The 24,552-nt window shown below is 52.1% G+C and overlaps 1 protein-coding gene across 4 annotated transcripts in view; it reads left to right on the forward strand.

Annotated features, from left to right (window-relative positions):
• The first annotated feature begins 7,364 nt into the window (after window positions 1-7,364).
• Window positions 7,365-24,552, forward strand: part of CSNK2A2 (casein kinase 2 alpha 2) — a 29,146-nt gene continuing 11,958 nt past the window's right edge. For 2 of the 4 annotated variants that reach the window (XM_067302727.1, XM_067302726.1), the window contains exons 1-4: window positions 7,366-7,538; window positions 7,818-7,929; window positions 19,174-19,275; window positions 20,181-20,231. In XM_067302727.1, the coding sequence (XP_067158828.1) occupies window positions 7,435-7,538; window positions 7,818-7,929; window positions 19,174-19,275; window positions 20,181-20,231 (369 nt within the window). In that variant the 5' untranslated portion in view covers window positions 7,366-7,434. Of the gene's footprint in view, window positions 7,539-7,817; window positions 7,930-19,173; window positions 19,276-20,180; window positions 20,232-24,552 lie in introns of all 4 variants that reach the window. The other 2 variants (XM_067302728.1, XM_067302729.1) reach the window with 2 other exon arrangements.

The following is a 24,552-nucleotide window of genomic DNA, read 5'->3' on the forward strand; positions in this document are numbered from 1 at the left end:
CCGGGCAGCCAAGGAGTCAGCTGGAGGAGCTGGCCAGACTCCAGGCGGGTTTCCTGCCAGAAATGAGCCCGGCAAGCCGGTTTTGTAACCTGCTTGTGTCCCACTGGAAAACTCTCAGGAGCATGTCACCTGTGATGAAACGGGTGACTGCTGACAAGCCGGTGTAGTCCGCTGGGGAAAAAAAAAAAACAGAAAAAGGGTGGCCGACTTGACCTTCGAGCACGCATGCCCAAATGGCAGCACACTGTAAAACGTGGGCCTTTCGGGGGTCTTATTCTTCCTTAGGGTAGGTATGTGATTGCAGGACCGGCACATCTGCTTCGCTCCCCAGCTCGTACAGGCAGAGCAGGGAGTGCGTATGCAGATTGCCGTAATTAGCCATTGCTCAAATGGCCAGGTGCAAGCAGAGCAGCTTTGTACGCATCCCTGCACCGTGTCTTTGGTTTCGTGCAGAGGGAGGCGCCTCGGATGCCGTCTCCCTCCCCACGGAGCATGCAAGTAGGTCTGTGTCCCACCACAGCTGGCTGCAGGGCGCCCTGGCTGCTGGTGGCAGGCAATGGGCACCTGAGCTTTCAGAGCTTGGGCCTGGATGTGGATTCAAACTTCCCCATGACTTGCGAGTGTTTGGATCTGGATTTTAACATGCTCCCGTGTAGATTTTACTGGGACAGATGAACTTCTCAGCTGTGTACTGGCACGGCTTTGTCCTTCTCGCTCTGAGAAAAAGCCATATGTACGTGCTGGTATCATGGCGTTGTTTTAAACCTATGACTCAACCCCCTTGCATATACTGTCATAAATTCTAATTTCTCTAAGGACCTTTACTCTGAAAGAAAGCTGATGCACTTCTGCATCTTCTCTGAGTCTTATTCCACCACGTACTGCCACTGGTAGATGATTTTCATTTTCAGTCTGTAATCCTGGTAACAAGAGGCTGCTAAGTTGTCCTCTGGCTGTGCCAGACTTCCCCAAGGTATAGGTGACTTTCCACTCACTTTGCTAAGACAGACCTTATAGAAGTGGGTGCTGACTTGCCTTTTCTCTCCGATGCTGGGTGCCCTGGGAGAGCAAGCAGTTTGAACCCATCCACCTAGCTTTCCAAAAATCCTGTGAAAGTCTTGCCTGGACTGTTTACTGTCAGAACCCAAAGTATAAAATTATAGAGTCCTGTTTGGTTTCCTGGTAATTCACTTCCAGGCACCTGGAAAGTTCACTGGCTTTTGCCATGCATGGTTGACTCTGTGCTTATCTTCTCAGTGAGACTGGAAATGAGCTGGAAATGAGTGGTTACCTCCACTGTAACCTCAAAGTCCGGTACCCATGTCAGTTTTAGCCTGATGAATTGAAACTTTTCCTTTCTTAGCACTCAAAGGAAAAGAAAATCATCTCTCTTATATGTGTTTCCATAAGGGAACACAGGCTAAGGCTTATATCCTCATCTCCAAGTGCTGCTTTCCCCATTACTGGCAGTATGAAGAAATACAAAATCTTTATGAAGTATGAAAACGTCGCCTTGTCTTTGACTCCAGGCAGGAAAGTGTGTCTGCAGAAAAGGAAGCACGCCTGTGGTGGCCCTGTGACCTGATGGCTGGAAAGGTCCCTTGGCAGCCAGCATAAAACAGAGCAGCCTCAAGCAGGTCTAATTTCCAGCCAAGACTGAGCTGACATTTGGATGGTCTCAGGTGAGGGCTCCGGCTTTAAACCACCTTTGCCTTTGGCCTTCCTGAGGTGTTGAAAAGGCCACTGTGATACCATTGACACTGCTATTCAGGCAGCATAGTGATGGGCAGGAATGCAATCCCGAGCTAGCATTAATTCCTCTGTGATATTACAAGCCGTGTTCAGCGCCAGCCTAAGTCAGCCCAGCACTTGAGAAGTTGGTTGCCAGCACTGAACATATGGCATACGTTCGGCAAGAGCAGCAGCAACATTAAAAATAGCAGTTGAGATTTGCCTGAGGACTCGCCGGGAACGGTGCTGCTGTAAGACGAAGCAAGCCATGCCCCAACCCATGCTCAAAACGCCAGGCCAGCGCCCCGCACCAGTGGGGCCGGCGGCGCCCACGAAGCGTGCCTCCCTGCGGCAATCCCTGCATCCCAGCGCGTGGCTGCCCTCCCGCTCTGGCCCGCTCCTGGGGCAGAAGGGGCACGAGCTAGTGTGTCTTCTTTCTCCCCACCTCTTCTTTCTGCAAAATTTGGAGAAATGTAATGCCTTTTTGAATCCTGCTCCTCTATCTGATCAGCCAAATGTCAGCTTAGTCTTGGCTGGCAATTAGACCTGCTCTGATTTTTTAAGGGGGACTGATGGGTGGCGGAGGTGGTGCAATGCCATGAGCTCCATTTCTGTAGGTCATTAGGCTAAAAAGGCCACTATTCCTTCTCCTCCAGCAGCCCCAGCTACTCTCGCAAACCAGTGATGCTTCATCCTCTGCTCTCTGGCCAGCTCTGTTCTCCCTGGCTGTGATCCGTACTGTCACCCGCAGTGAGTCCCCTCTGGTGCTGTCATCCCTGAGCTTGGGCTATAACCCTGATACCCCTCGGTGCATGGCTGGTGGTCCACAACCCCCCTTGTCCCCTGGTGACAGTAACCCAGCTCAGGCTGGCATTTCCGTGTTTTTTTTTCTCCCACCGCTTCTGCTGGCCTTCCTGCACTGCTTGAAGCAAAGCACCAACGAGTTCTTCTCCCTTCAGCGGATAAAAATATAGCATTGCTGGGGCAAGCGCAAAGGCTCATCTGTGAGTCTGTAACACTCCAAAATGCCAGCACTAGGCAGAAGAAGCAGAGCTTCTCCAGAAGGGCTTCAGTGTGCGAGAGCAGGTCCCTCTCGGTGCGTGAAAACGCTGAGGAGCAGCCGTGCGGGGGAAGCTCCAAGAGCTGACATCTCCCCCTCAATCACCTTTCCTCTGGGGCCGGGGCTTCCTTGATGTGCTCCTCCTTGGCCCCCCCTCCCCCCCATATACCCCTCCTGAGAGCAGCGTGAAAATGCCGCTGGCTCTGGGGTGGTGGCAGCAGGTTGATCCAGAGGCAAGAGGCACCAAGGGCAAAGCCGGGCAGCTCGCTGGGCTTGACACCCCTTGCCTCCTGCCCGAGACAACCTGCCTCCTGAAGAGCTGGTTTGAAGTGCCTGCAAATTACTCTTTTCCATCACAGAAACTGCCTGCCCGGCCCCTCTCCTCGCCCAGCTGCTGGGGGGCTGGAAGAACTGCCAGACAACTACTAGTTTAGCCTTTCAGAAGCAGGAAGGCTCTCGACACGGCTCGCATGCTCATTTTCTGCCCCGCTTCGCCCGCCCCTGTCCTTTTTGGTTTCTCTCCTCTTTTCTCCGCAGCAGCTGGCCTGACTCATCTGTCCCACGTGGGCCTGGGAGCACGAGCTCCTCGCTGGCACTGTCCTGATCCCTGAAACTTTCCCCCCAGGCTCCCCACGAGGCCGATGACATCTCTCTCCCTATTCACTCTTGTGCTGAGACCCCACCAAATTCTGGCAGATGGGAATTATCTCCCGGAACAGTTTTAAAACCTTCTTCTGCTTGCCCCGAAGCCAGACTTGTGGTCCCATGACAAGGGCAGGGATGCTGATCTGCTGCTCCAACCTGGCTGCTGTGTCACCGTCTCATTAAATCTGCGGAGATAGTATCTGCTGTGCTGATCAATCCACGGGACTCTCCTCGCCTTGTTAGCTGGAGGCTGGCACTGAGACCTGAATGCATCCAGCAACGAGGCAAGGACCTTGGAGAAAAGCTGGAATTCGCAGCTCCCCACCATGACTCACCAAGCACAAGGGAGACGAACGTGCGCCTGGAAGCCATGCACTGACATCCCTGCTCTCAGGAGACAGCTCGAAGGGATGGATCTTCTCATACTTTCTCCTCTTACCATGCCTAACAGCAGGTTAGGGACCAGCTCCAGTTTAGATTCAAGTCCTGGGTCATTCTTGCCTAGCTGTGACTAAGGGTCCACATATGTGATGTGTCCAGCCTTCCTGCTGGGCTAATGTGACTCTTACTGGTCCTACCAAGTCTCCATTTGGAAGAGTGGTCTGGAAGCAACTGACTGCTTGGACAAACTCCTCTATCAGCTTTGTGGAAATGAAAGACTACGACCAGGGTAGGGATCTGGGTGAGGGAAGCAGGGCTGAGATACCAAAGAGCCACAATAGCGCTGTTGCAGGCAGCTGGGCAAGCCAGCAGCGCATGAACCTGGTGTTAACGATGGTGATGCCATAGCCTCCGTCTCCAGTTTGGCGAGTTAATGCAAGCGTTCAAATCCCTTTAACCTCAGCATGCCCATAGGGTCGCTCGGGAATCTGGAGGTTAACCCACTGGTGTCCCCTTTCCAGCTCATTAGCTGTGCAATCTCTCTTTTTCCTCCTAGAGCCTTATCAACCTCAGAAGACAGCAAGGCCTACCAAGCGAACTAGGTTTTACCATACCATCCTTAACCCTGTTGCGTGATACTTTCTCATGATTTTTCTCGAGTGAGAAAACAAAGCTGTGTCAGAGCCCGAGGTGGCAGAGCACTGGAATAAATCCCTTGCTTCCAAAGGCAACTCCTTTCCATGCCCAAGTGGCTGAGCTGTGAAGAAAAACCTGCACTCTCATTTGGACAAAACACCGCACCGAGGAACCGCAATGTAGTCAGTGCTGTATCCCTCCTGAAAAAGGCCTTAGGGTGATCCCGGGGCCTGCAGACCAATTAACCTCCCTTTGGCAGCAGAAGAAGGGAGTGAAGCAATCATTAAAAAGAGACTGATGAAGCGCTAGAAGAAGATGGGGACAAATCAATGTGTCTCCTGCAATGCAGAGAGGAAAGCAGAGCCTTTAATCTATCCAAATTCTCTCCTCAGGCCAATAAAATAGGAGAACCAGTTGAGAGATTTTGTCCTGGATTTTCAAAGAGCCTTTGAAAGAGGTAATCCTGAGAAACTCTTTGGTGGTCAAGGAAAAGCAGGGATTAGAAAGTGGTGGAGAGAGTTAGGAATAGAAAGGAGCAATCCTTGCCTCTTGCCCTGAAGATAATCACGCTCCATAAGCTCCTGGGTGAGGGTGTTTCAAATATCACCCGGAAAATCTCCTAAGCAATGCCAAAGAGACTGACAGGTGACACAGGGTTATTTTGGTCAGTTTGTTCTGGAGAAGACCAAGGACATGAGCCCTGGTCAAAGGAAAGCCCAGAACATGGCAGAGTGTGCCTTCCTGGTGGGGCTACAGCCCTGCTCCCGCCCACCGTCACCCACGGGGGCCCTCCAAAACCTCGTGCCCTGGTTCGGGAGGGGTAAGCCCGGCTACACCCGATGCTCGTGTCAAAGCACAGCCAGCTGGCCTTGCTGCGTTTCGGGGAGGCGAATTAGCGCCGCGAAGAAGCCACAGCTTTACGGCTCACGGCGAAGCGAGCCGCAGGAGCGGAAGCAGAGGTGGCTGCTGAGGGTCCCCGTATTTGTAGTAATAATTAAGCTAAGTAACGACCCTTGCTTCCCCTCCTCTGAGATGCGTGGAGGGGCCACTGCCTCCTCACGCCTGCGTTTTCCGACGCCGGCTCGAGCTTTCTGTCGTGGTCCCCTCCCCAAGGGATGGCCGGGAGCAGGACCCCCTTGCCACTGAGGAGCCCAGGGCAGGGGGACACACGCAGGGGTCGGTCCCAGCCTGGGGCAGGCGAGTGGGTGCGCGGGGTTAACCCGGAGCTGGGAGGCGGAAGGGGTGGGAGGTCTCAGGGGCCCCGGGGTGGCTGGGCTGGGGGGCTCTCGGGGTGGGGACCACTGGCAGGGCTGGGCCATGGGCACCTGCGGGTGACAGGGCAGGGGCAGCAGGGCCTGGGAAAAGTGCTGGAGGTTGAAGGACCCTGGGGCTGGGGGGGCCTGGGAATGCCCCAGGGGCTGGGGGTGCTCAGGAGTCTGGGGGTCACTGGAGGCTGAGGGTGTCCTGGCTTCTGGGGGTCCCTGGGGGCTGGGGTGCACTGGGGGCTAAGGCAGCAGGGTGGGGGGCTGTAGGTGGGTGTGGCCATGGGGCATGTGGGGTGTGAGATGGTGACAGGGGCTGGTAGGGTGTGATGGGGTGACGGGGCCGACATGGGTGACGAGGTGTGCGACAGGGGCATGTGATGGGTGACAGGGTGTGACAGGGCTGTGACAAGGTGTAAGGGGTTGATAGGGCTGAAAGGGGATTGTGACGGGGTGACAGGGGAGATGGGGGTGACAGGGTGCAAGAGGGGTTGTGACGGGGACTGTGATGGGGGTGTGGCAAGGGTTGAAGGGGGCAAAAAGGGGTGACGGGCTGTGATGGGAGTGACGGGATGATGGGGGTGACAGTGTTTGACAGGGGCTGTGACGGGGTGATGGAGTGACAGAGTGTGACAAGGCTGTGACGGCTGTGACAGGGAGTGATGGGGGTGGCAGGCGCTGAAGGGGGCTCTGACAGGAGATGATGGGGAGACAGGGGCTGTGGCAGGGGTGTGACAGGGTGTGACAGGGCCTGTGATGAGTGGTGATGGGGGGAGAGGGACTCTAACGGAGGGTGGCAGGGAGAGACAGGGTGGCAGGGGGTGACAGGGGCTGTGCTGGGGGGTGACAGGGAGTGATGGGGTGACGGAGGTGAGGGGGCTGCACGGGGGGTGACAGGGGGTGATGGGGTGCTCGAGCTGTGCGGGGGTGAAGGGGGTGACGGGGCTGTGCGGGGGGTGCTGGAACTTGAAGGGGGTGACAAGGGGTGATGGGGGGCCGGGGGTGAGGCGGCTGTGCAGGGGGTGACAGGAGCTGTGCGGGGGGTGAGGGGCTGATGGGGTGCTCTAGCTGTGCGGGGGGTGCCGGGACTGTGAGGGGTGTGGCAGGGGGTGATGGGGGGCCGGGGCTGTGCAGGAGGTGACAGGGGGTGACAGGGGGTGAGGGGGTGCCGGGGGTGGGGGGGCTGTGCGGGGGGTGCCGGGGCTGACAGGGGGTGATGGGGTGCCGGCAGCCGGGGGCGCCGGGCAGGGCCGGGCCGGCGAGGGGCGGGGGCGAGGGGGGGCCCGGCGGCGGCGGCGGCGGCGGCCGTTGGTGGCGGGCGGGCGGGCGGGGCGCGGCGCGTCCTCCGCGCCGCCGGGGGGCGCTGCGCGGCGGGCGGCGGGGCGGCGCGGCGGGCGGCCGCCTCTCGCGGCGGGCGGCGCGGCGGCGGCGCGGCCGCATCGGCGCCTTTTCCGGGTTGGCTGCGCCGCGCTCGGGGCCGGCCCAGGCTGCAGCGCCGCCGCCGCCGCCGGGCACCGGGCAGCGGCCTCGGGCCTCGGCACAGCTCCGCGCGGGCCCCGCGCCCGCCCCCGGGGCCGGCCCCCGCCCGCCCGCCCGCCCGGCCTGGCCCTGCCGCCGCCCGCCGCCGCCCTCCTGCGCGCCGCGCCCCGCCTCGCCGGCCTCCCGCGCCGGCCCCGCGCCCTCCTCCTCCTCCTGCAGCCGCCGCCGCCCGGCGCCGCCATGCCCGGCCCGGCCGCCGGCAGCCGGGCGCGGGTGTACGCCGAGGTGAACAGCCTGAGGAGCCGCGAGTACTGGGACTACGAGGCGCACGTCCCGAGCTGGGGGTAAAGCGCCCCGCGGGGACCCCCCTTCCCCGGGCGGCCGCCGCCCCCGGCCGCCCCGCAGGCCGCTGCCCGAGGGGAGGCCCCTGCCCCCCCCCCCCCCCGGCGTCGCTTCTCGGGGTGCCCGTGGGTCCTTCCCCGCGGGGAAGCGGGCGGGCGGCTGCGGGAAGGGCCGGCGGGAGGGGAGCCCCCCCTCCCCCCCCGCCCCCATCGCAGCCCGGTGCCCTCTCAGTTATTTTCCTCTCCCTCCGTTCTCCTCTGTCTGTGTTTTGGGGCCTGCAGCAATCAGGACGACTACCAGCTGGTTCGCAAGCTCGGCCGGGGGAAGTACAGCGAGGTCTTCGAGGCCATCAACATCACCAACAACGAGAGGGTCGTTGTGAAGATCCTCAAGGTGAGTGTCCCGGTGATGGCCGCAGGGGCTTGCGGTGGCAGTGGCCCTCGTTTCGTTTTTGAGCTGGGAACTAGCGGGAAAGAAGCTGCGCTAGGGCCAAAAGACTGTTAGATCTCGTCCTGTGCCCCCCAAACTCTTGTTTTTTGCTCTATGGACATTTGGGTGCGGGACCATGTTTGGGGAAATGGATTTAGGCTCCTGTGTGCTGTAGTGATGTTTTGATGTCTCCACCCCTTCTGTCCAGAGTAGCTGGAGCCTGCTCCAGGCCGAGGGCTCCTCGGGGGGAGGAGTGCTGTGAGTCCTGACGTTTGAGCAGTGTTGCATGTGCTGCCTGCGTTTGGTAAATGGTAGCTGGCAATGCCTGTCTGAAGCGGCCCGAGGACTGCCGTGTCAACAGGAGTACGAAGCCCGGAGGGGGAATCCTTTCGTTAACCTTTAGACAGCTGGCACGCAGCCTTTTCAGGGATCAGGCCACGGGATGCTCGGCGGTCAGGATTTAGTAAAGCAAACAAAACTTTAGATGCGGCCTTTTAAAGGATCGGTTACATGGAGGAGAACTTCACCATGGTCAGGTCAAAAATACTATGGAAACTTGAAGAGGCTGAAGGAGACCATCTGATGTTTAGCAGCGTTGGTGACATATTCTGGTTGTGTTGATCGTAGCGAGGTTGGGGTGTGGGGACCTTCTTGCAAAAGTAACCGGTTGTAGTTTGGGACAGCTAAATGCACTGGATTAGTCTCTGTAGGGCACACCTTACCGTGCTTGACGGCGAAGCAGCGTGCTTACGGAGAGGCGTGGTAGCCGTGTTCACAGAAGTCTGTGGTGGTGGTGACCTGGGGGTGGGGATGGGGGGGGTGTCGAGAAACAGAAACCAAAAGGTTGGAACCGAGGTGCTTTTGGCTTTGGTTTGGCTGATGCTTGTGGCTGCTGTTTGCAGAACCGGCAACGCTTCTTACTCGTTCCTCAAGAGCATGTGGGAGCTAGTTTCTGATCACGGGCGTACTAAGAATTTGGACACGTGTTGATCTGCAGCATGCAGGAGGGTTCAGAGCTTGGAAACTTGTCCTTGCAGCCACTAAGGCTGGGAACTACCTAGGATATGGGTCTCTACGCGGGGTCATAGCCTTAAGGCTGGGATGCGTTCGCTAGATATAATCTGATAGTGTAGCTAGCTGGCTAGTTTTGTCTTTGCTCCTTTCCCCGCTCATCCACTGCTCCTGCTTCCTTGGGATCCTCCTTGGCTTCCCAGAGAACTTGTTATCGCCTGTCCAGCCCCAGCTCCTAGGCAAGGTGTGACTTCCCATCAGAGAAAGAGTTAATCGTATCCCTGCCTTGACTCTGGCCAAGGTGGTGGCTAGGTGAGCCGTTGAGGAGAGCCCTGTGGCCAAGTCCCAGCATGAGGGCAGAGCAGTGAGGCTTCTGTGTCCTCTCCAAGTTCTTCTGGCGTGCTGCTCAGGCCTCCCCCTCTTTTGGACGTTTTACCTAGGGTGGTGTGGGGTGGGTTGGTTTGGTTTGTTTTTTAAGCAGGGGCAGGCGGGAGTTTCTGTTTGGAGAGAGAGTAGTCAGAGGTAGCCGGTGTAGAGTGGTGAGTTACAAGATGGCTTGTGGTTAAGCTGAGGAAACCGTGCGCTTCTGTGTGCTGCTCTGGAGCCCCCCTGGTCTCTCCAGGACTGCTGCGGTTTGTTGAGACTGCAGGTCTTGCCCCACATTAAAAGGTGCCACTAGGCCGCGAGACTGCAGAGAAAGTCTTGGGGAAATCTTCTTCCTTGCCTGTTCCTAGCCTAAAGAGCCTCCCCTGGAGCAATGCTCCTCTCGCTGTGGCAGCTGAACTCTGTCGTCTTTAGGGAGCCTGTCAGCACTGAACTGTGAGTCAGCTGGCAAGAGTCATCTGAGGGAAGCTGGGTGCTCCTTCTCCTTGGGGCCTGAATGTGTTGCCGTAACGCCCTGCAAGCAGGGGACTGGATTGTCCCAGATTTGAGGTAGATGGCATTGCTACCAGTTCCCCTGGCTTCCCCCTACTTGCATTAACATGCAGACAGCATTCCTGCAAGTGAGCAAGGAAAAGCAGAAAGTCCAGATAAATAAAGATGAACTTTCTTCTCAGTGGAAAGTGGGTCAGTGAAAAGCGAGTTTCAGAACATCATGTTGTATACGTTATGAAAACCTGCGAAGTGTGGCAATAACATCACTCTCTGATCTGTGGAAAGTGCCTCTGGTTTCCTGTAGCTAGACTCAAACTTAATTGCAAATGTAATTACACGTATTTACAGTGGAGCCTTAACAAATAGGCCGGGCCTCTCTGTTTCTCTTAATTCAAGTTGGATTCTATGAGGTGGGAAACGTGACCAAAAGTCGTCAGGTTTTTGTGTGGCTGTGGGGGTGGGAGAAAGGGAAAAATTGCTGGGTGATGGATGCTGCTGTTTAGCACAGTCACTCCTTTCTCTGTGCCGTCTCTTGAGAGGAGAATTTAAGTTATGCATTAGAATGATCTTTAGCAAGAGTCACTGTCTTAATATCTGTGCCTCTCGTTAGGTGACTGAGATCTCTTCCCAGCCTTGCTCTTCAACGGAGCTTATCCTTACTGAGCTCAAGTTAGTATTGTAGCAGGTACTTTCCCCTGCCTTTTTTCCCCCTTTCTTTGGTACTGTGGTACCTGATCATCTTGCACCCTCCTCCAGAGAGGTCAGGAAACTTTATCACCCTGTCTCAGATGCAGAACTGAGCCACAGAGATTTCCTGTGTGACTTTGGGCAAGTCCCTTAGCCTCAACAAAGTCAAGACTAGAGCAAAGGTCCCAGTCTGGTGCTGCATGAACAAGATAACTGCCCTTCCTCTTCAAGCAGCCACTTGCCTCCTTTAAGTACCCCGTGACTCTTAACATTGGACAAGGCCGAGGAGCTAATGGCTCTGATTTCTGATTGGTATCAGAATGCCCCAGGCCATTTGGGCTTGCATAAAGCAAGATGTCTCACTCCCCTGACTATTCCAGTACAGAACAGTGCCTTCCTGTTCTGCTACCCCATGTGCAGGACCAGGTTGGAACTGTGATGCTCTTAATGTCGCTGTCTTCAGGAAACTTTTGCAGTTCTACTTTAAAAGCAAATGAAGCAAGCAAGTTCCTTAGCATAGCACTGCAGCTAGACACCAGGGTGCTCTGTGTGGGACAGTGTTTGCAAAGGCAAGGCAGGAGCCCTGGCTTGCCCCACAGACACCCTCTGCCAGCATTCTCCAAAAGCTTTTATCTCTAGAAGTGAGGCAGAGGGCAACTCGCCAGCTCTTTGGCATGTTCAGGGAGTAAAAATTCAGCAAAACAAGAGCCATGGAGCTGAAGTCATCCTCGGTATGTAGTGGAGTGCTCAGCTCTGTGCTGTCCTTCCTGCCCATCTCAGGTGTAGGGCATGGAGTCGATCAGCAGCTGTGTTCCTGCAGTCCCCAGCTGGTGTGTGAGGCTCTTGTGGGCTTTTTGATCTGGCTGACTTCAGTGCAGCTGTGGACATGCTTCCTCCATGCTTAGGGGAGGGCCAAGCCAGGAGCAGGGAACGTGTGAACATGTCGTGCCTGTGCTTCTGTGTTGTGCTTCAATTTGATGCCAATATTCAGCTCACAGAATGAGATCCGATATTCTTCTGCACGTACAAGCGAAGTTTAAGATGTTTGTTTCCAGTGAGTTATGTATTGTTGACGTCCAGTGCAGCTATCTACAGCGCAACTTTGGTCTTTCTTATTGCAACCACAAGAGGTTAGGTTTTTTTTTTTGGTGGACCACTGAGTTTGGTCTGCAGCCTTTGCGCTGTCTCTTTGATGAACTTCTCATTTCTGTTACCAGCTAATGTAGCTCCAAAGTGTCTGCAGTCTCCTTGTGTACCTCCATACTGGAGGAAAAAACCACGTTCCTGGGGGATGTGAACAGCATTGCAAGTTGCTGCTCTAAAAGATAAACTTTTCACATTGCTCGTAATTCCTGTGGGTGACTCTTTTTGTTAAAGTTACCTACAGTTATGGCTGTCGGTGAGCTTCAGCTCTACTGCAGTGTCCTTCACAGCCTGTTCTATTGTAGCATTTACCACCCATCTGAGTGTCTGCCCAAGGCAGAGTTTATAGCATCAATATTGTCAACTCTGTGCAGGAGCCTTCCTGCTTTCCTCATACGTGTGTCTATGTACAGTCTGTTTGCCTGTAGAGCATTAAACCACCCCATAAAGAGACTGTTCTGTTCCCTTGTATAGCTACTATCTGAATAGGCAAAACACACAAGCAGAAGTTAGGGAAAGAGTGCAGTTATAAGGAGAGGGACCAGCGAAACAGAGATTCTGCAGCAATGATGAAATAGCCCCTTTCTCCTTTGGTGGCTTTTGTCCCTCTGTGCTGAGTCCATGAACTGGAACTTTCAACCGTGTACTTGGTTTCACAAGTGCATTCTTGTTTGTTTTTTTTTTTTTTCCCCTGTTCCCCCTTCTGGGTTGTATAAACCCTCCAGAGCCACTGCCCTGACTAGGGGCTGCTACATGGTCCTTTCAGTGTCGCACTCCGAATGATCCCCCTGGGAGCTAGGGATCAGTTTGGGGGATAGCCCTGCAGCTCCAGTAATTCTTCTGCTGTCTCTATTAGAGCTGTCATATATAGGCATGCCCTAAGGGTGCGTGGGGAAAGGGGTTTGAAATGACTCTCTTGGTATGAAGAAGGGACTGCGCAGGGAAATAGGATCGGACGATGTTGGTCCCTCAGGGCTGGAGCTTTTGACTGCATCACTGACTTTCCACCAAAGCGGTTGACCTTCCGCCAACGCTGTTCAATGTCTGCTCCTGGTAGTTCTGTGTTTTCTGCTACTCCTGCGTTTGCGCTCACTGAATCAGCTCTCCCTGGCCCACTTCCTCCTCTAGCAGGACTGAAATGAGCCCTTTTGCAAGAGAGCTGGGTGCCCAGCTCTTCTCTTTTAAACATCTGTTGCCCACACTGAGCTTGGCACAGTTCGCTTGTTTGGAGCTGAGATCAACTGAAACGGTACAGGGTGTCTAGCAGAGGTCTGGAGATGCAGCTCATAACTCAAAGGGTTGTGTCCTACCTTCCAGGAATTGGTGAGTTATAAAATTGTGACTCTTGTGAGGAGGAGGAGGGTGAGTTACAGTAGTCTGTCTGTTTGCATTAGCCTAGGGCAGAATCTGAACGAGTGTTTCCAATTCCCTGCTATGGTGGTGGTGGGCAATCAGGATTTGGTCCTTGTGTGTCTCCCTTTTAGTTGACTGCAGAAGTCTTGATGTATTGTGGGCCGAGTCCTGTGTCCTGTAGCTCCAGAAAGGGGTTATTTCAGGGATGTGCTGTGGGGGGGAGAAAAGGTGTTCAGAAGAAAATAGATGCTGCCTTCAGAATGCTTCCTGATACCTCACTTGGATTAAAAAGCAAAAAAGTGGATTAAAAAGCAAAAGTGCTTTAGCAGTTTCAGGGTGAGTTTTTTTTCTCTTTTCTAAAATTCAAGAGCAGCTCTGGAGAGGAAGGGTTGCAGCTTCCATAATGGAAGCTGCAAGGTGCAAACAACTGACAAATTGCTAACACAAGTGGGCTTCTTGATTGATATATATATATATATATATATATATATATATCAATATTTTTTTTTTTGTGGCTCTTTTGAATATGATTCTTTGGTTTCCCAGCTGATGTCTGACAAAATAAACACTGCTGTTCTGAAGCCAGTTTTTCTATTGAGCAACTGGCATCAGGCTTTATAGGCAGATGATTACGACCCTTTCGATAACACTTGCTAGAGATAAATGAGTTTTTAGTGCCAGCTTACATGTTTAAAGCCTGTTATGTGGATGCTGGTCAGGTCTTTTTCTGGTCTTGGACTTTGTATGTCGAGATTTGCCTACTTGTTCACTGGAACGATTGTGGTGTTTCTTGGCTATTGAGGTTTGGTGAGTGAAGAATAGACCTCTCTGTTTAAATATGCTTTGCGTGCGGTGGGACAAACGGCATTAGTTTCCTCGGGATTTGTATCTTTTGACTGCTAAACCTTCTGCCCTGCTGTACTAACTAGGGTTCTTCTTCAGAGCACCTGCTGGGCAAAACCCAGCACCTTCTGGGACTCCTTCAGGGCATCGTGTGTGCTCCTCAGCTGGCCAGTAAGTGCATGCTGCCTCATGAACTGCTTTTGGCTAATGTAAAATGATTTTTACACTTTGAATCTAACTTGGATCTTGCTTCTTTTTCTGGTCACCGTTCTTTTTTTTGTTTAGTTTTTCCGTAAGTGTGGAAATATTCAGAAAACTCTGAATAACAAAGTTCTTGAATTCAAGCAAAGACAGAAGAATAAAGTGATATGTCCGCTGGTTATTGGGGAAGTCTGGAACTGAAAAATCTGACAAATGTGTGTTTCCCTTGCTTTAGAAACCAAGCAAAAATATGATTAACCAGGCAGACATCTATTCATTCCAGACAGGAAGTGATGGTTGCAGTCTTATATTTAAAGGTTTATCTTAGCAAACAATGTTAATTCTCCCAGCTGGTGTTTGCTGCAGCTGGACTCTTTCCCTGCTAACAAGTTTACACGATTTCTGACATAATGACCTGGGATCTGATCTCTTGGTCACAGAGAGGTTTTTTGCCTGCACCTACCTGAGTACAAAGCAACTGCTCATCACATGCCACTTGTCACCTCTGCCAAGAGAAGGCCCCGTGCGAATGCTCCCTGATCTCTTCAGACAAAAGCAGTTGGGTTAGCTCTGGCCACTTTCATTGCCTGTTCTGTCCCAGCTGCCTTTGAAGTAGATTGAAGAATCCTCATGTGATCCTTTCAGCCAGTAGGGTGGGAGACCTGCAGTGACAGGTCACCAGCTGGTGACAATTGCATGAGTTCAGGAAGGACCATCCAGCCTCCTGTGGCTTGAGGTCACCTCGTCCCTCTGCTCTGGGTGTTCAGCATAGTGGACCACCATAAGCTCTAGGTCTTGTCTCCGCTGTCCACAGCCACCTCACGTCTAGTTTGCCTGAGAAAGGAAGCAATTACCTAGGAAACTGGAAGACTGGCTTGTGCTAGACAGTCATGTTGCTCTGAGGGTACTGCTGCAGTTGAAGTAATTAAACCCCTCCCAGTGTAGACACAGTTAAACTGAGACATGTCTTTTAGCCTGGTTTCCTATGGAAACGAGCCTTATGCAATCCTGCTGTCTGTCAGCCTCTTCTCCCACTCCCCCCCCCCAGTAATTTTTGCACTCATTGGCCAATTTCAACCAAATGTGACAGAAGTCTCCAAGCTGTCAAGTTTCTACAGATTTCATGGAAATAGGTGTTTGCATAGAGCAGAGGGACTCTGTCTCTTGAGGGAAAGGCTGCAGCGAGAGTTTGACTCGTACTGGTCACTGGAGAAGCCAAGCAGGAAAGAAAGCGTTGAAATGCCTCTACTGTGGGAACGGATTGAGTTGGAGTGTGCGCCTTTATAAAATGTTGCCTTGCAAATATAGGCTGGTCAAACTTGGAAGCAGCGAATTTCATCTAGGTGTCAACTCCATTCCTCTGCTGGAAATCCCCCTTCCAGAGCAGGGGGGAACTGAGCCGTGTATGCAGCATAACCTGAAATGCCACAGTTCATAGTTTGGTATAAGAAAATAGCCCCAAATAGGTGCTATTAAAATATTCAGGCTGTAAGGGGCGGTGTCTTAGAAGCTATCCCTGCTGGGAGAGGCAGATGGTTGGAGGCCATAATAGCTTCAGCAGTTTGCATTTAATCCATGTGTGTTTGGAGTCAACACCCTTGGAGAGACAGATCGGGTGACCGTGAGAGACAGTTGTAGCAACCCAGACTTAATCCTGGGTGCTCGGAGGATATGCCGCAGATTGACTGCGATTTCAGCAGTCCCGGGGCCTGGGGGTGGGAGGGAAAGCAGCAGAATTTCTGTGGTTGTGACCATGTAGCTCGAGTCAGCTGGTTTGCATTACTGGCCATGCGTTGCGGTGGTTTGCACCGCTGCTTTTGACTTGACAGATGGGGTAATCCAAGAGTTTGGGCTTGGAGTCGGTTAGCGGCATTCAGTTTTGGGGCAATAACGTGTTACTGCACAGTAAATTGCATTTACAGTTTTAACTGGAGTGATGAGCTCTGTCTGGCATGGTATGACGTGTGTGGGTAAGAGATGGCACGTGCTTAGTCAAGGTTGCAGGGTGAAAGCCATGTGGAGGGGAGGCCAGAGACTGCCACTGCTTTCTCCTGCAAACTTGAACTGGGGAAATCCTCTGTTCCCCGAGCGTTACCCTCCGAGGGAAACTTCCCGGTGGTAGCTTTTCCTTGAAGATTTTTTTTAACCTGTGGCATTTCTCCCCTCCTCATCCTTATTTACTTAGCGGTAGGAAATTCTGTCCTGACCAGTGGATAGGGCTAGGGAGAGCGTTCTTGCATCAGCGTTCCTTAAAGCCACTTGGCAAGGGAGCTTGCCGAAGGGAGCAGGGTTTCCCATACCGCTGCCCGGCTCGGAGGTGCCCGAGGGAGGCCAGCGGGGCCTTTGCCCTGGATCGCACCCAAGCCGTGCACAGGCAGCCTGGTCCGAGCTGGGCGCTGCTGACGCTTAGCAGTAAAATTGCAAACAGCAAGCAGCTCTGCGTTTGGTTGAGATGGGGTTCGCTGGAGTGTTTTTCCTCGGTGGCCATGGAGATGCTGCTTTTGATGTTTCAGCGATTATCTTCAGGTGTCTTACCCTCCTTCTCCCCTTCATTCCCAAAGTTGCTGAATCTCTCCGCTCATGTCTTTTGAGAAGTGTGTGTATGTGTTTGGGGGGTGGGGGGATAGATTTCTGGCAGAGATTGAGCTGGACATCTTTATCTCACTTCGAAAAAGGTAGAAACACGTGGAAGGGACTGCGAGGGGGAAGAAAGCATGTCCTGCCCCGGTGAGAGTGGTTGCTATGGAAGGAGGAATGGAAACCTCGCGTTAGAGGGGTATCCTCTCTACTTAGCTGATGCGAAAGGCCTTTGAAATAAGTACAGTATAAAGAAAAAGGTCTTCCAAAGGTGGCCTTTGGACACTGTGCTCCTCTTGGCCGTGTTCAGGCATGGTTTTGGCTCCTGCTGAGGTGGGAGCGTCGCAGCAGAGGAGCTCTGCACGCGAGGGCCTGACAGTAGCCAGGCCGTCCAGCAAGCTCATTAAGGACGGCAGCAGCCCCGCGATCTCTTTGAAGTTACTTGGAGTACAGCTTGCATGCGCGTCTGCCTCGCTGGACGGGCAGAGTAACTGAATTACGGCCTCTAATTCCATCTCGGCCTTCTGGTGACGATCAGTGCCTGGGAACAAAGCGAGGGTGGCGTCCGTCGCCACGCTGACGTAGATGAAATTAGGCCCTAACGAAGCGTCTTCCTGTCAGGTTCAGAAACGTGGCCTCGGTCTCGGGGGTTTCCGACCCTTGCTCTGGCTGCCTCTCCCTGTCTGTCCAACCTTTTTCCTGGCTCCGAGTGCTTCGGTGCTGCCCCTTCCCCAGCGAGCCCCGCCAGGGGGTTGCTCCGGCTCTGGCTGACAGCTGCAGCGGCCTTGCTGCCGTTTTGCACAGTGGCTTTATGAGGTGCTGACGCCCTCCGTACCGGCATTGCTGTTATTTTTGGCACTTTGCTTCAGGCTGAGATTCTCATCTTTTGGCTTGAAAGTCTAGCTCCTGCCTTTTAACTTGGAGGAGGAGGAGGGCAGAATTTGAATCTGAAGGTTTCGGCTACCTGAAGAGCCTAGAAAGATAGCATATTTTATCACGTATATAAATACCAGATTTTCCCAGTATATCTAAAGCTTCTGCTCCTTCTCTTCTCTGCACATACGTTCCTTTGAGGGATTTAAAACCCAAGGTTTGTCTTGGATTCACCTATAACAGGAACTTGAATTGCCGTGTCGGTGCTCTGCAGCCGTTGTCCAAGCAAGAGGCTGCAGCAGGGGCAAGTTGATGGGGACTGAGAGCTGCTGAGCTCTTGTGGCTCCTCATCCTGTGCACAGAAGGGTGCTGTGGAGTTGCTGACACCTCAGAGCTTGAGTCACTTTGGTAAGATGCCTCTTACCCCTTCACCTCTTTCCTCCTCTCCTAACAGACCAGACTCTCCAAGCTGGAAGGTGAATGTTGCAGAAAACTAAACTGCTGGAAATAAGTGTTCCCATGAGCAAACCTCACGATAGGGCAGGGGCTTTACCAGTCCACGTAAGATGTCTCTGTGGCTCTCTGTAATGGTACTGGTGGGGCAGGAGGGGCCCTTCCAGCTCTGCGATGAGGCAAGACTCCTGGAGTCAGCAGTGATAGGCAACTGGTGATGTCTGCGCTGGTCAAGAGCCAGGTTTAAAAAACAAACGAACAAACTCTCCCCCTCCCCCCCTTTTTTTTTTTTAGCTGCTCTGTTGGCCTTTTCCTTCAAGCAGGCACAGCACTAAAGTTGTCCTGGAAGTGGATGAGTTACAGAAATGATCATTCCTTTGCGCGGAAATGAACTGCTGGATCAGCAGAGCGTAACAGCTAACCCAACCTACAAGCCCCCCTGACTTGGGAGCAGCTGTTCTTTGTCACTCTCTGCAGGGTGATGTCCAGAGCAAAGCTTGCTTTGCGAAGGGAGTTCCTGGGACCACACAGATTTGATGAGGAGTCAAAACTGTTTAAAATATCCTTACACTTTAAAAATAATTGTGGTGTATAGGTGCAGTAACATGCCATGCAGTTGGGTCTCTGCTCTTGGGGGTGGTTGCAAAACAGTCTTCCATGTAGTTGGACACAGCAATTTGGGACCTTATTAGAAATGTTGGTGCTGGAGAATCTCAGGTCTTCATTTCGTTGCATTAAAGCACTCTTTGGAAGAAGTGCACTGGGCAGCAGTAAGGAGCAAAAAATTGTGTTATGCTGGTAAACAGAGGCTGTGAATGAGATCTACCATGTTTGTCCTGTGGCTCTAAACATATAACATGGAATTAGTGTGCTGAGATTTCCGCATAGCAGTCCAAGACACTTTTAACCACAGTTACTTGGAGTCACAACTATGTTTATGTCTAGAGTGGTTAGACTTCCCCTGATGGGCGAAAAGCTTTCACTGAAGAGAGGAAGATCCTAGTTTGTTCGAGGTGTTTGTCTCCTGTGTGCCAGCCCCTTTGTGTCTGCTCTTTGAAGCTAGAAATGTTCTCATGTGAGGGTGGGAGCAGGGGGAGGAGGGAGGTAATGTGATTCCGTCAAAATCGCTGGCAAAAATTGGTGCTAATTTCTGAAAGGACTCTCACTTCTAATTGCTTTTGTGTATTTAAGCCAGTGAAGAAAAAGAAGATAAAACGTGAGGTTAAGATTCTGGAGAATCTGCGTGGTGGCACCAACATCATTAATCTGATTGACACTGTCAAGGATCCGGTGGTAGGTGCCTGTGTGTCTTGGTGTGAGTGGTGGGCTTGCCTTCCCGCCAACTGCAGGCAGGGCCCTGGGCCTCCTGTAGGCCCCTGCCAGCGTGACTTCTGCTCTTGGCTCGGGTTTGGTGCTGACTGTGCCCGTGCCTTTGTGCTAGCCAGGGGTGAGCAGTGTCCAGCTCATTAGGGTCTCCTGAGATGAATTGGTTTGGATGAGCTGATGTTCCTTTCCATGCTGCCCAGACTCTTTTACGCCCCCTCTGTATCTCTTACGAGTTTCCCCTGGCTGATGAGGGAGAAGTTCTGTGGTTCTCCATGTTTTGTAAGAAAGCAGAGACTGCAGCCTTCCAGCTGCTGTCTGGCCTCTGGAACACAGGTGTCTCCCAAGGCAATTAGTTATTAAGCACTTCTCATCCTTCTGGTTGCTGTCCTGCCCACTAACCAGAGGTTATATCCTTTGCCTGCCTTGCCACAATTTCCCCATTCCCAGGAAGTTTTCTTTGACTAGCAGCTGGCTGAGGCCTGTGACTCCCAGCTTGCTGTCAGCCGAGGAGAGGAAATGACGCTGTTGTAGTGTTGGCAGTCCTGGCTGACCTTCCTCCTGCGATCGGCTGCGAGGTCTTAGCCCCTGATGCCACCTTTCACCTTGCCCGGTGCTATCTCTGCTCGGTGGAGTGGGGGAGCAGCACTGGCCGAACATGCTGTGTTGGCGCTTGCTGCGTGGGGCATAAGGGGAGCTTGCGTCAGCCCGGTGATGGAGCAGGGTTGTGTTTCTCTCGCATTCCTGCTCCTGCCCTGCTCTCTGCAGTGAGGGTTGGGCAGGAAGCTAGAGCTTTCTCAAGTCTCTTGAAGCAAATAAAGGTCAAGAGGGTGTTTTAAACCATGACTCTCTCTCTCTCTCTCTTTCTCTTGCAGTCAAAGACCCCTGCTCTGGTTTTTGAGTACATCAATAACACAGATTTTAAGGTGAGTCTGCCCAGTTGTGGAGGGGGGAGGCTTCCCATTTCTGTTAAGGTTGCAGTGCATGTGGGTTATTGGATATGTTTTGAGAGGCTGAGAGGGGAATTGGCATTTGTCCCTGTGTCAGCTTTACCTTCCTTCCCTGGCTTAAATGAGAAACTTGTGAAGTTACTAAGTAGACTCTAGATGAGAAGGAATAAAAAGCTTGTGTGTTGCATCTTCTCCTCACTTTGAAGGGTAAGTTCAACAGGTGTAGAAAATAGGAGGGATGACCAGATCTTCTTACTCCTTTCTCAATTTAGTGATCACTGTTGTGCTGTATTTTCAGTCCAAGTTAATCCCTGTGCTGCGCTGCTCTCTTTATGGCAGCGCAGTTGATGGAGATGATAACTCTGCTTTGTGTTGAAATCCCTTCAGACCTGGGGACTGTGGGGTGTCTGAGGCTGGAGAGCAGATCTCCCACTCCCAGTGGGCCCGAGTAGGGGATCGAGGAGGCCTGAATGAGTCTTAAGAGCTGTTCTCCCATCCCAGGCTGCAGTGTATTCACTGTCTCTTCTGATTTCTGGGGAGCTCCAGGTGGAATTACTTGTTTCCAAAGTGGGAGTCCTTCTACCCGAGTGCAGCAGCAACTGGATGTGCTGCTGTGAAACACTTCTGGCTGGCAGAAGCAAGTTGATATACAAAAGAGATATGTAATTAGTAACCACACCAATTTTAATGGTATCTTCGCTTCCCCCATGTGAATTTTTACCATAAGTTATTAAGTCGGTGGTGGAGAATTAATTGAGCAATTGTCATTAGAAAGCCAGCAATCATCACTTACTGCACTGCTTGGAGATCTTTTTCGTTCCTTGTTATAGGACAATGTTTTTTTCTTCGCGTCTTTACTGGAGCGTTGTGTAGATCAACGCATGGTAGGATGCAGCTTCAGCGTGTGTACTAAACGCCCAGAGAAGGACTTGCGGTCGTTGGTGGTGGAAAGGAGGGAGTTTGTGAGCTAGCCCATGGGCTGTGAAGCCACATGTGTTGTTTCCATCCCTTTGGAGTTGGTCTAGCAAGTTGAGCGCCGCTGTGCGGGATGCTGAGCATAGCCAGAGCTGTAACCGTTCTAGCTGTGGTGTTTTTAGTGCTACTTAATGTCCTGTAGAGACTAGACTAATAGTAACTTGCAGCAGTGTCTGCCCTGACAGCTCTGGGTAGGGAGATAAGCGTTACCCCGTCAAGTAAACAGCAGGGAGAGGAGTCCTATGTGGTGACCTTTCAGGGCTAATTAAAGCGGGCTTGGTTTGTCCGGGTTTCGCTAGCATCGGCTGGGTTATTCCAGGGCCTTGTGTACTGTGGGGAGCATGTGCCTGTGCTTCTCCTGGTGACCCAGGGACTCTCAAGGAATAAGGTTGTTGCCAGAAACTTTTAACTTTCTAATTAGAATTTTTCTTCCTTTTTTTTTTTTTTTTTTAAATATATGTCTTGAAACAACAGAATAGATTCCTAGGGCAGTGGGACACCCTGCTGAGGATTGCTTTGTGTGCCTTTAGCCAAAATGTGATCATGCCACAGTGTGGTGTCCTTAGAGGGGGAAAAATTATCCTCAGAGATACCACCCAATAACTGAAATATGTTCATGAGCTTTAAGCAGTACTTGAAACTGGTGGCCAGTAGGTATTCTGGCTAAAAAATGCAACCCTGGCTGGTAGGCCTCGGAGTGAGTTGTAGGTCAGCCCCCTGCCACCGCCACACTGAGAGCAGTTGCAGGCACTTTTGCAGCCATTAAGATGACATTGATCTGGCCCCAGCAGAAAGCAGTGTTGGGTTCTGGCTGAACTGGAAGTAACTACATTATTTTGTAGCAGATCGCTTCTAGGCTCACGGGAGAAGGCCTGACTTGAGGAACCACCAGAATCGCAGCCATAGATGTCCAAGGCTGAGAGAGCTGATGCTTTTTGCTGACACTGATTGGTACAAGGCAGGAATAACTTGTCTTGGGAATACAGTCATGTCCCCCAGGGCATGCAGTATTCATGTTCAGAGCTTATAACCTGAATTTCACTAGCTGTGTATGGACCATGTGGGTTATTTGACCTTGCCCCCTCCACCATCTGTCTGGGTAGGTTCTTAGGGCCACAGCTAACTGGCAGCTTGCAGAACTGCTGCATGCACACAGGTGTCTGTGGATATCTTCTTTTATACTGAAGCCTCTGAGCTGTTTCTTCACTTACTCTGGAGTGATGCCAAGCAGAAAGTGCACAGAGTAGATGAGACCAGTCGTGTTAGAGGCCTTCGTGTTAGAGGCCTTAGCTTGGTCCAGCCCTCTACACATGAAGCAAGCTGGAGAGCACCCAGAGTCATATTGTCTCTGTTATTGTCCCTTCTGTCCTTCTATTGTCCCTGCTGCTTCACAGTCCTAATTTCCCTGCCAGGCAGTCAAATTCGGCTGTGATTAAATGCCATGTGAGCTAATCCCAGTGACAGGGACCTCTTCTCTTTGTTTTGAGGTGGTAGCTCCTGATCCACCCATCTCTGCATTGGCTTCTAGACTCTGCAATACTGATGAGTACCATATGTCTCCCTCAAATCGTCTTCAGGGTGTGTGAAGGGTTCCCAAAGCAATTCCCAAGGCAGCTTGTGTACTACAGGTGGTTGCCAACTATGTAGGCTTGCATTTTTCTCTGTTTGTGATACTTGTTTACAAGCTTGGATATCTCCTTATCAGTTGTCTCCTTTCTGGCAGTTGCTTTTCTTCAGCAAAAACAACCTTTTTGCTTAATGATAATTCTTTCACCCTTTCAAAGGGTAGTTGTTACTATTGATGTCTGTGCACTCATGAGAACTGCAGCCAGGTTCCCTCAGCTTTCTATGTGTGGGCAGAAGCTGGGGTTTTGTAGGTGCTACCAAGACTATGGCCGCAGATGATCCCTGATCATCAGTGCAAACTCATATTCCACTAGGCTTGACTATTTTTAAATGACAGGAGAAACAGCCTTACATAATACCTCTCTAGAATTGATTATGTTGTCTTAAACTACCTGGCTGGATCCCTTCTTAAACTGATGGTTCTATGCTCATAGGGATAATGAGTCAGAACTTTGATTAAATGTATATTTTGCTGTGGGAGGAAGGCAGCTTGTATGTGGCCCGTGTTTCTCTTCAGATCTGTTGTATAACTGGTCATCTGTGAGTACTCAAGCTACACACAGTCATCTGCCTTAAATTGTAGCTGTACTGCAGAACCATGCAATCGAGCCAGTAATCATTAGCGAAAAGAAATGCCTTATTTCTAATTGGTTTCAAAGTACAAACGGGACGCTGTCCCTCGACCACTGTAAGTTGTCATGTATTTTGTTTAATCCCTGAGTGCACCTGACACTGTGCAGGCCCTTCACTGACTTGAAGAGACAAATCTCTTGGGTAAGAAAGGGGCAGAGCTGGGACTCCAGCAGCAGTACTGTTTTGGATTTGCTACTTTGTTCTTCAAACAACAACAACAAAAACCACTAGCAGGTTTGCAGCCGGCTAGGAAGGATGGGCAGCAGAGGTGAGCAGTGAATGGTCCTTTCAGGATCTTCATTGTGTTGCTGTTGTGGAGACAGAGGACTTTTGAGTGAAACCTTCTGCTTCTTGTACACCTTGGTGAACTTTCAGGCCAAGTTGCTGTGAGGAAGTGTGTACCTGTGTTTTATCTTTGTACATCTCAGATTAGTTTGAAAAATAGTTGTTGTCCTCCATAGGGGAATGCAGAAATATGAAAGAGATTCTCCTCCCTTGTATGGCTGCCAAGGCCCGGGATGCTTCGGAAGCTGCTGCCTGCTCTGCACCCCAAAGCAGTGTCTTTCAGGGCTCAGCCCTTCTCCGAAAGCTTCTAGGAGCCACCCTGTTGCCTTGCAGATGCTGCTTGCTGCACATAGCCAGCTTTAACTTCTGTCAGCCCTGTGGAGGAGGGGAGCATGTCTGTGCCTTCTCGGGTGCTAATGGAATTAGTTTACAATTGGTTACATGTGTGCCAAAAAAGCACTGAAAGCTGGGGAGTGGTGGAAACTGCCAAGGGGTGAGTTTGGCCTTTCCCAATGTGGTATACAGAGGAAGGAGACTGGCCCAGGTCTTTGAGGCCCTGTGTGATCTGGAGCACTGGCAGTTGGCTGTGCAGATATTTTAGGTGGGTTTGAGACAGCAAGCCCTGCAGTGATGTTTCTGGTAGCTCTACTCCAAAGAGCCAGGCTTTAAGAGCAGAGTATGGGAGATGTCTGCAAAGCAGGGGGTCTGCTCTCACCTGCTAGGCTGGGCAAAGGGGATTTAGAGTTCTCCATTGAAGCTTTCCCAGGGCAGCTGCTGT

Source organism: Apteryx mantelli, chromosome 10 (assembly GCF_036417845.1).
Source record: "Apteryx mantelli isolate bAptMan1 chromosome 10, bAptMan1.hap1, whole genome shotgun sequence".
NCBI lineage: Eukaryota > Metazoa > Chordata > Aves > Apterygiformes > Apterygidae > Apteryx > Apteryx mantelli.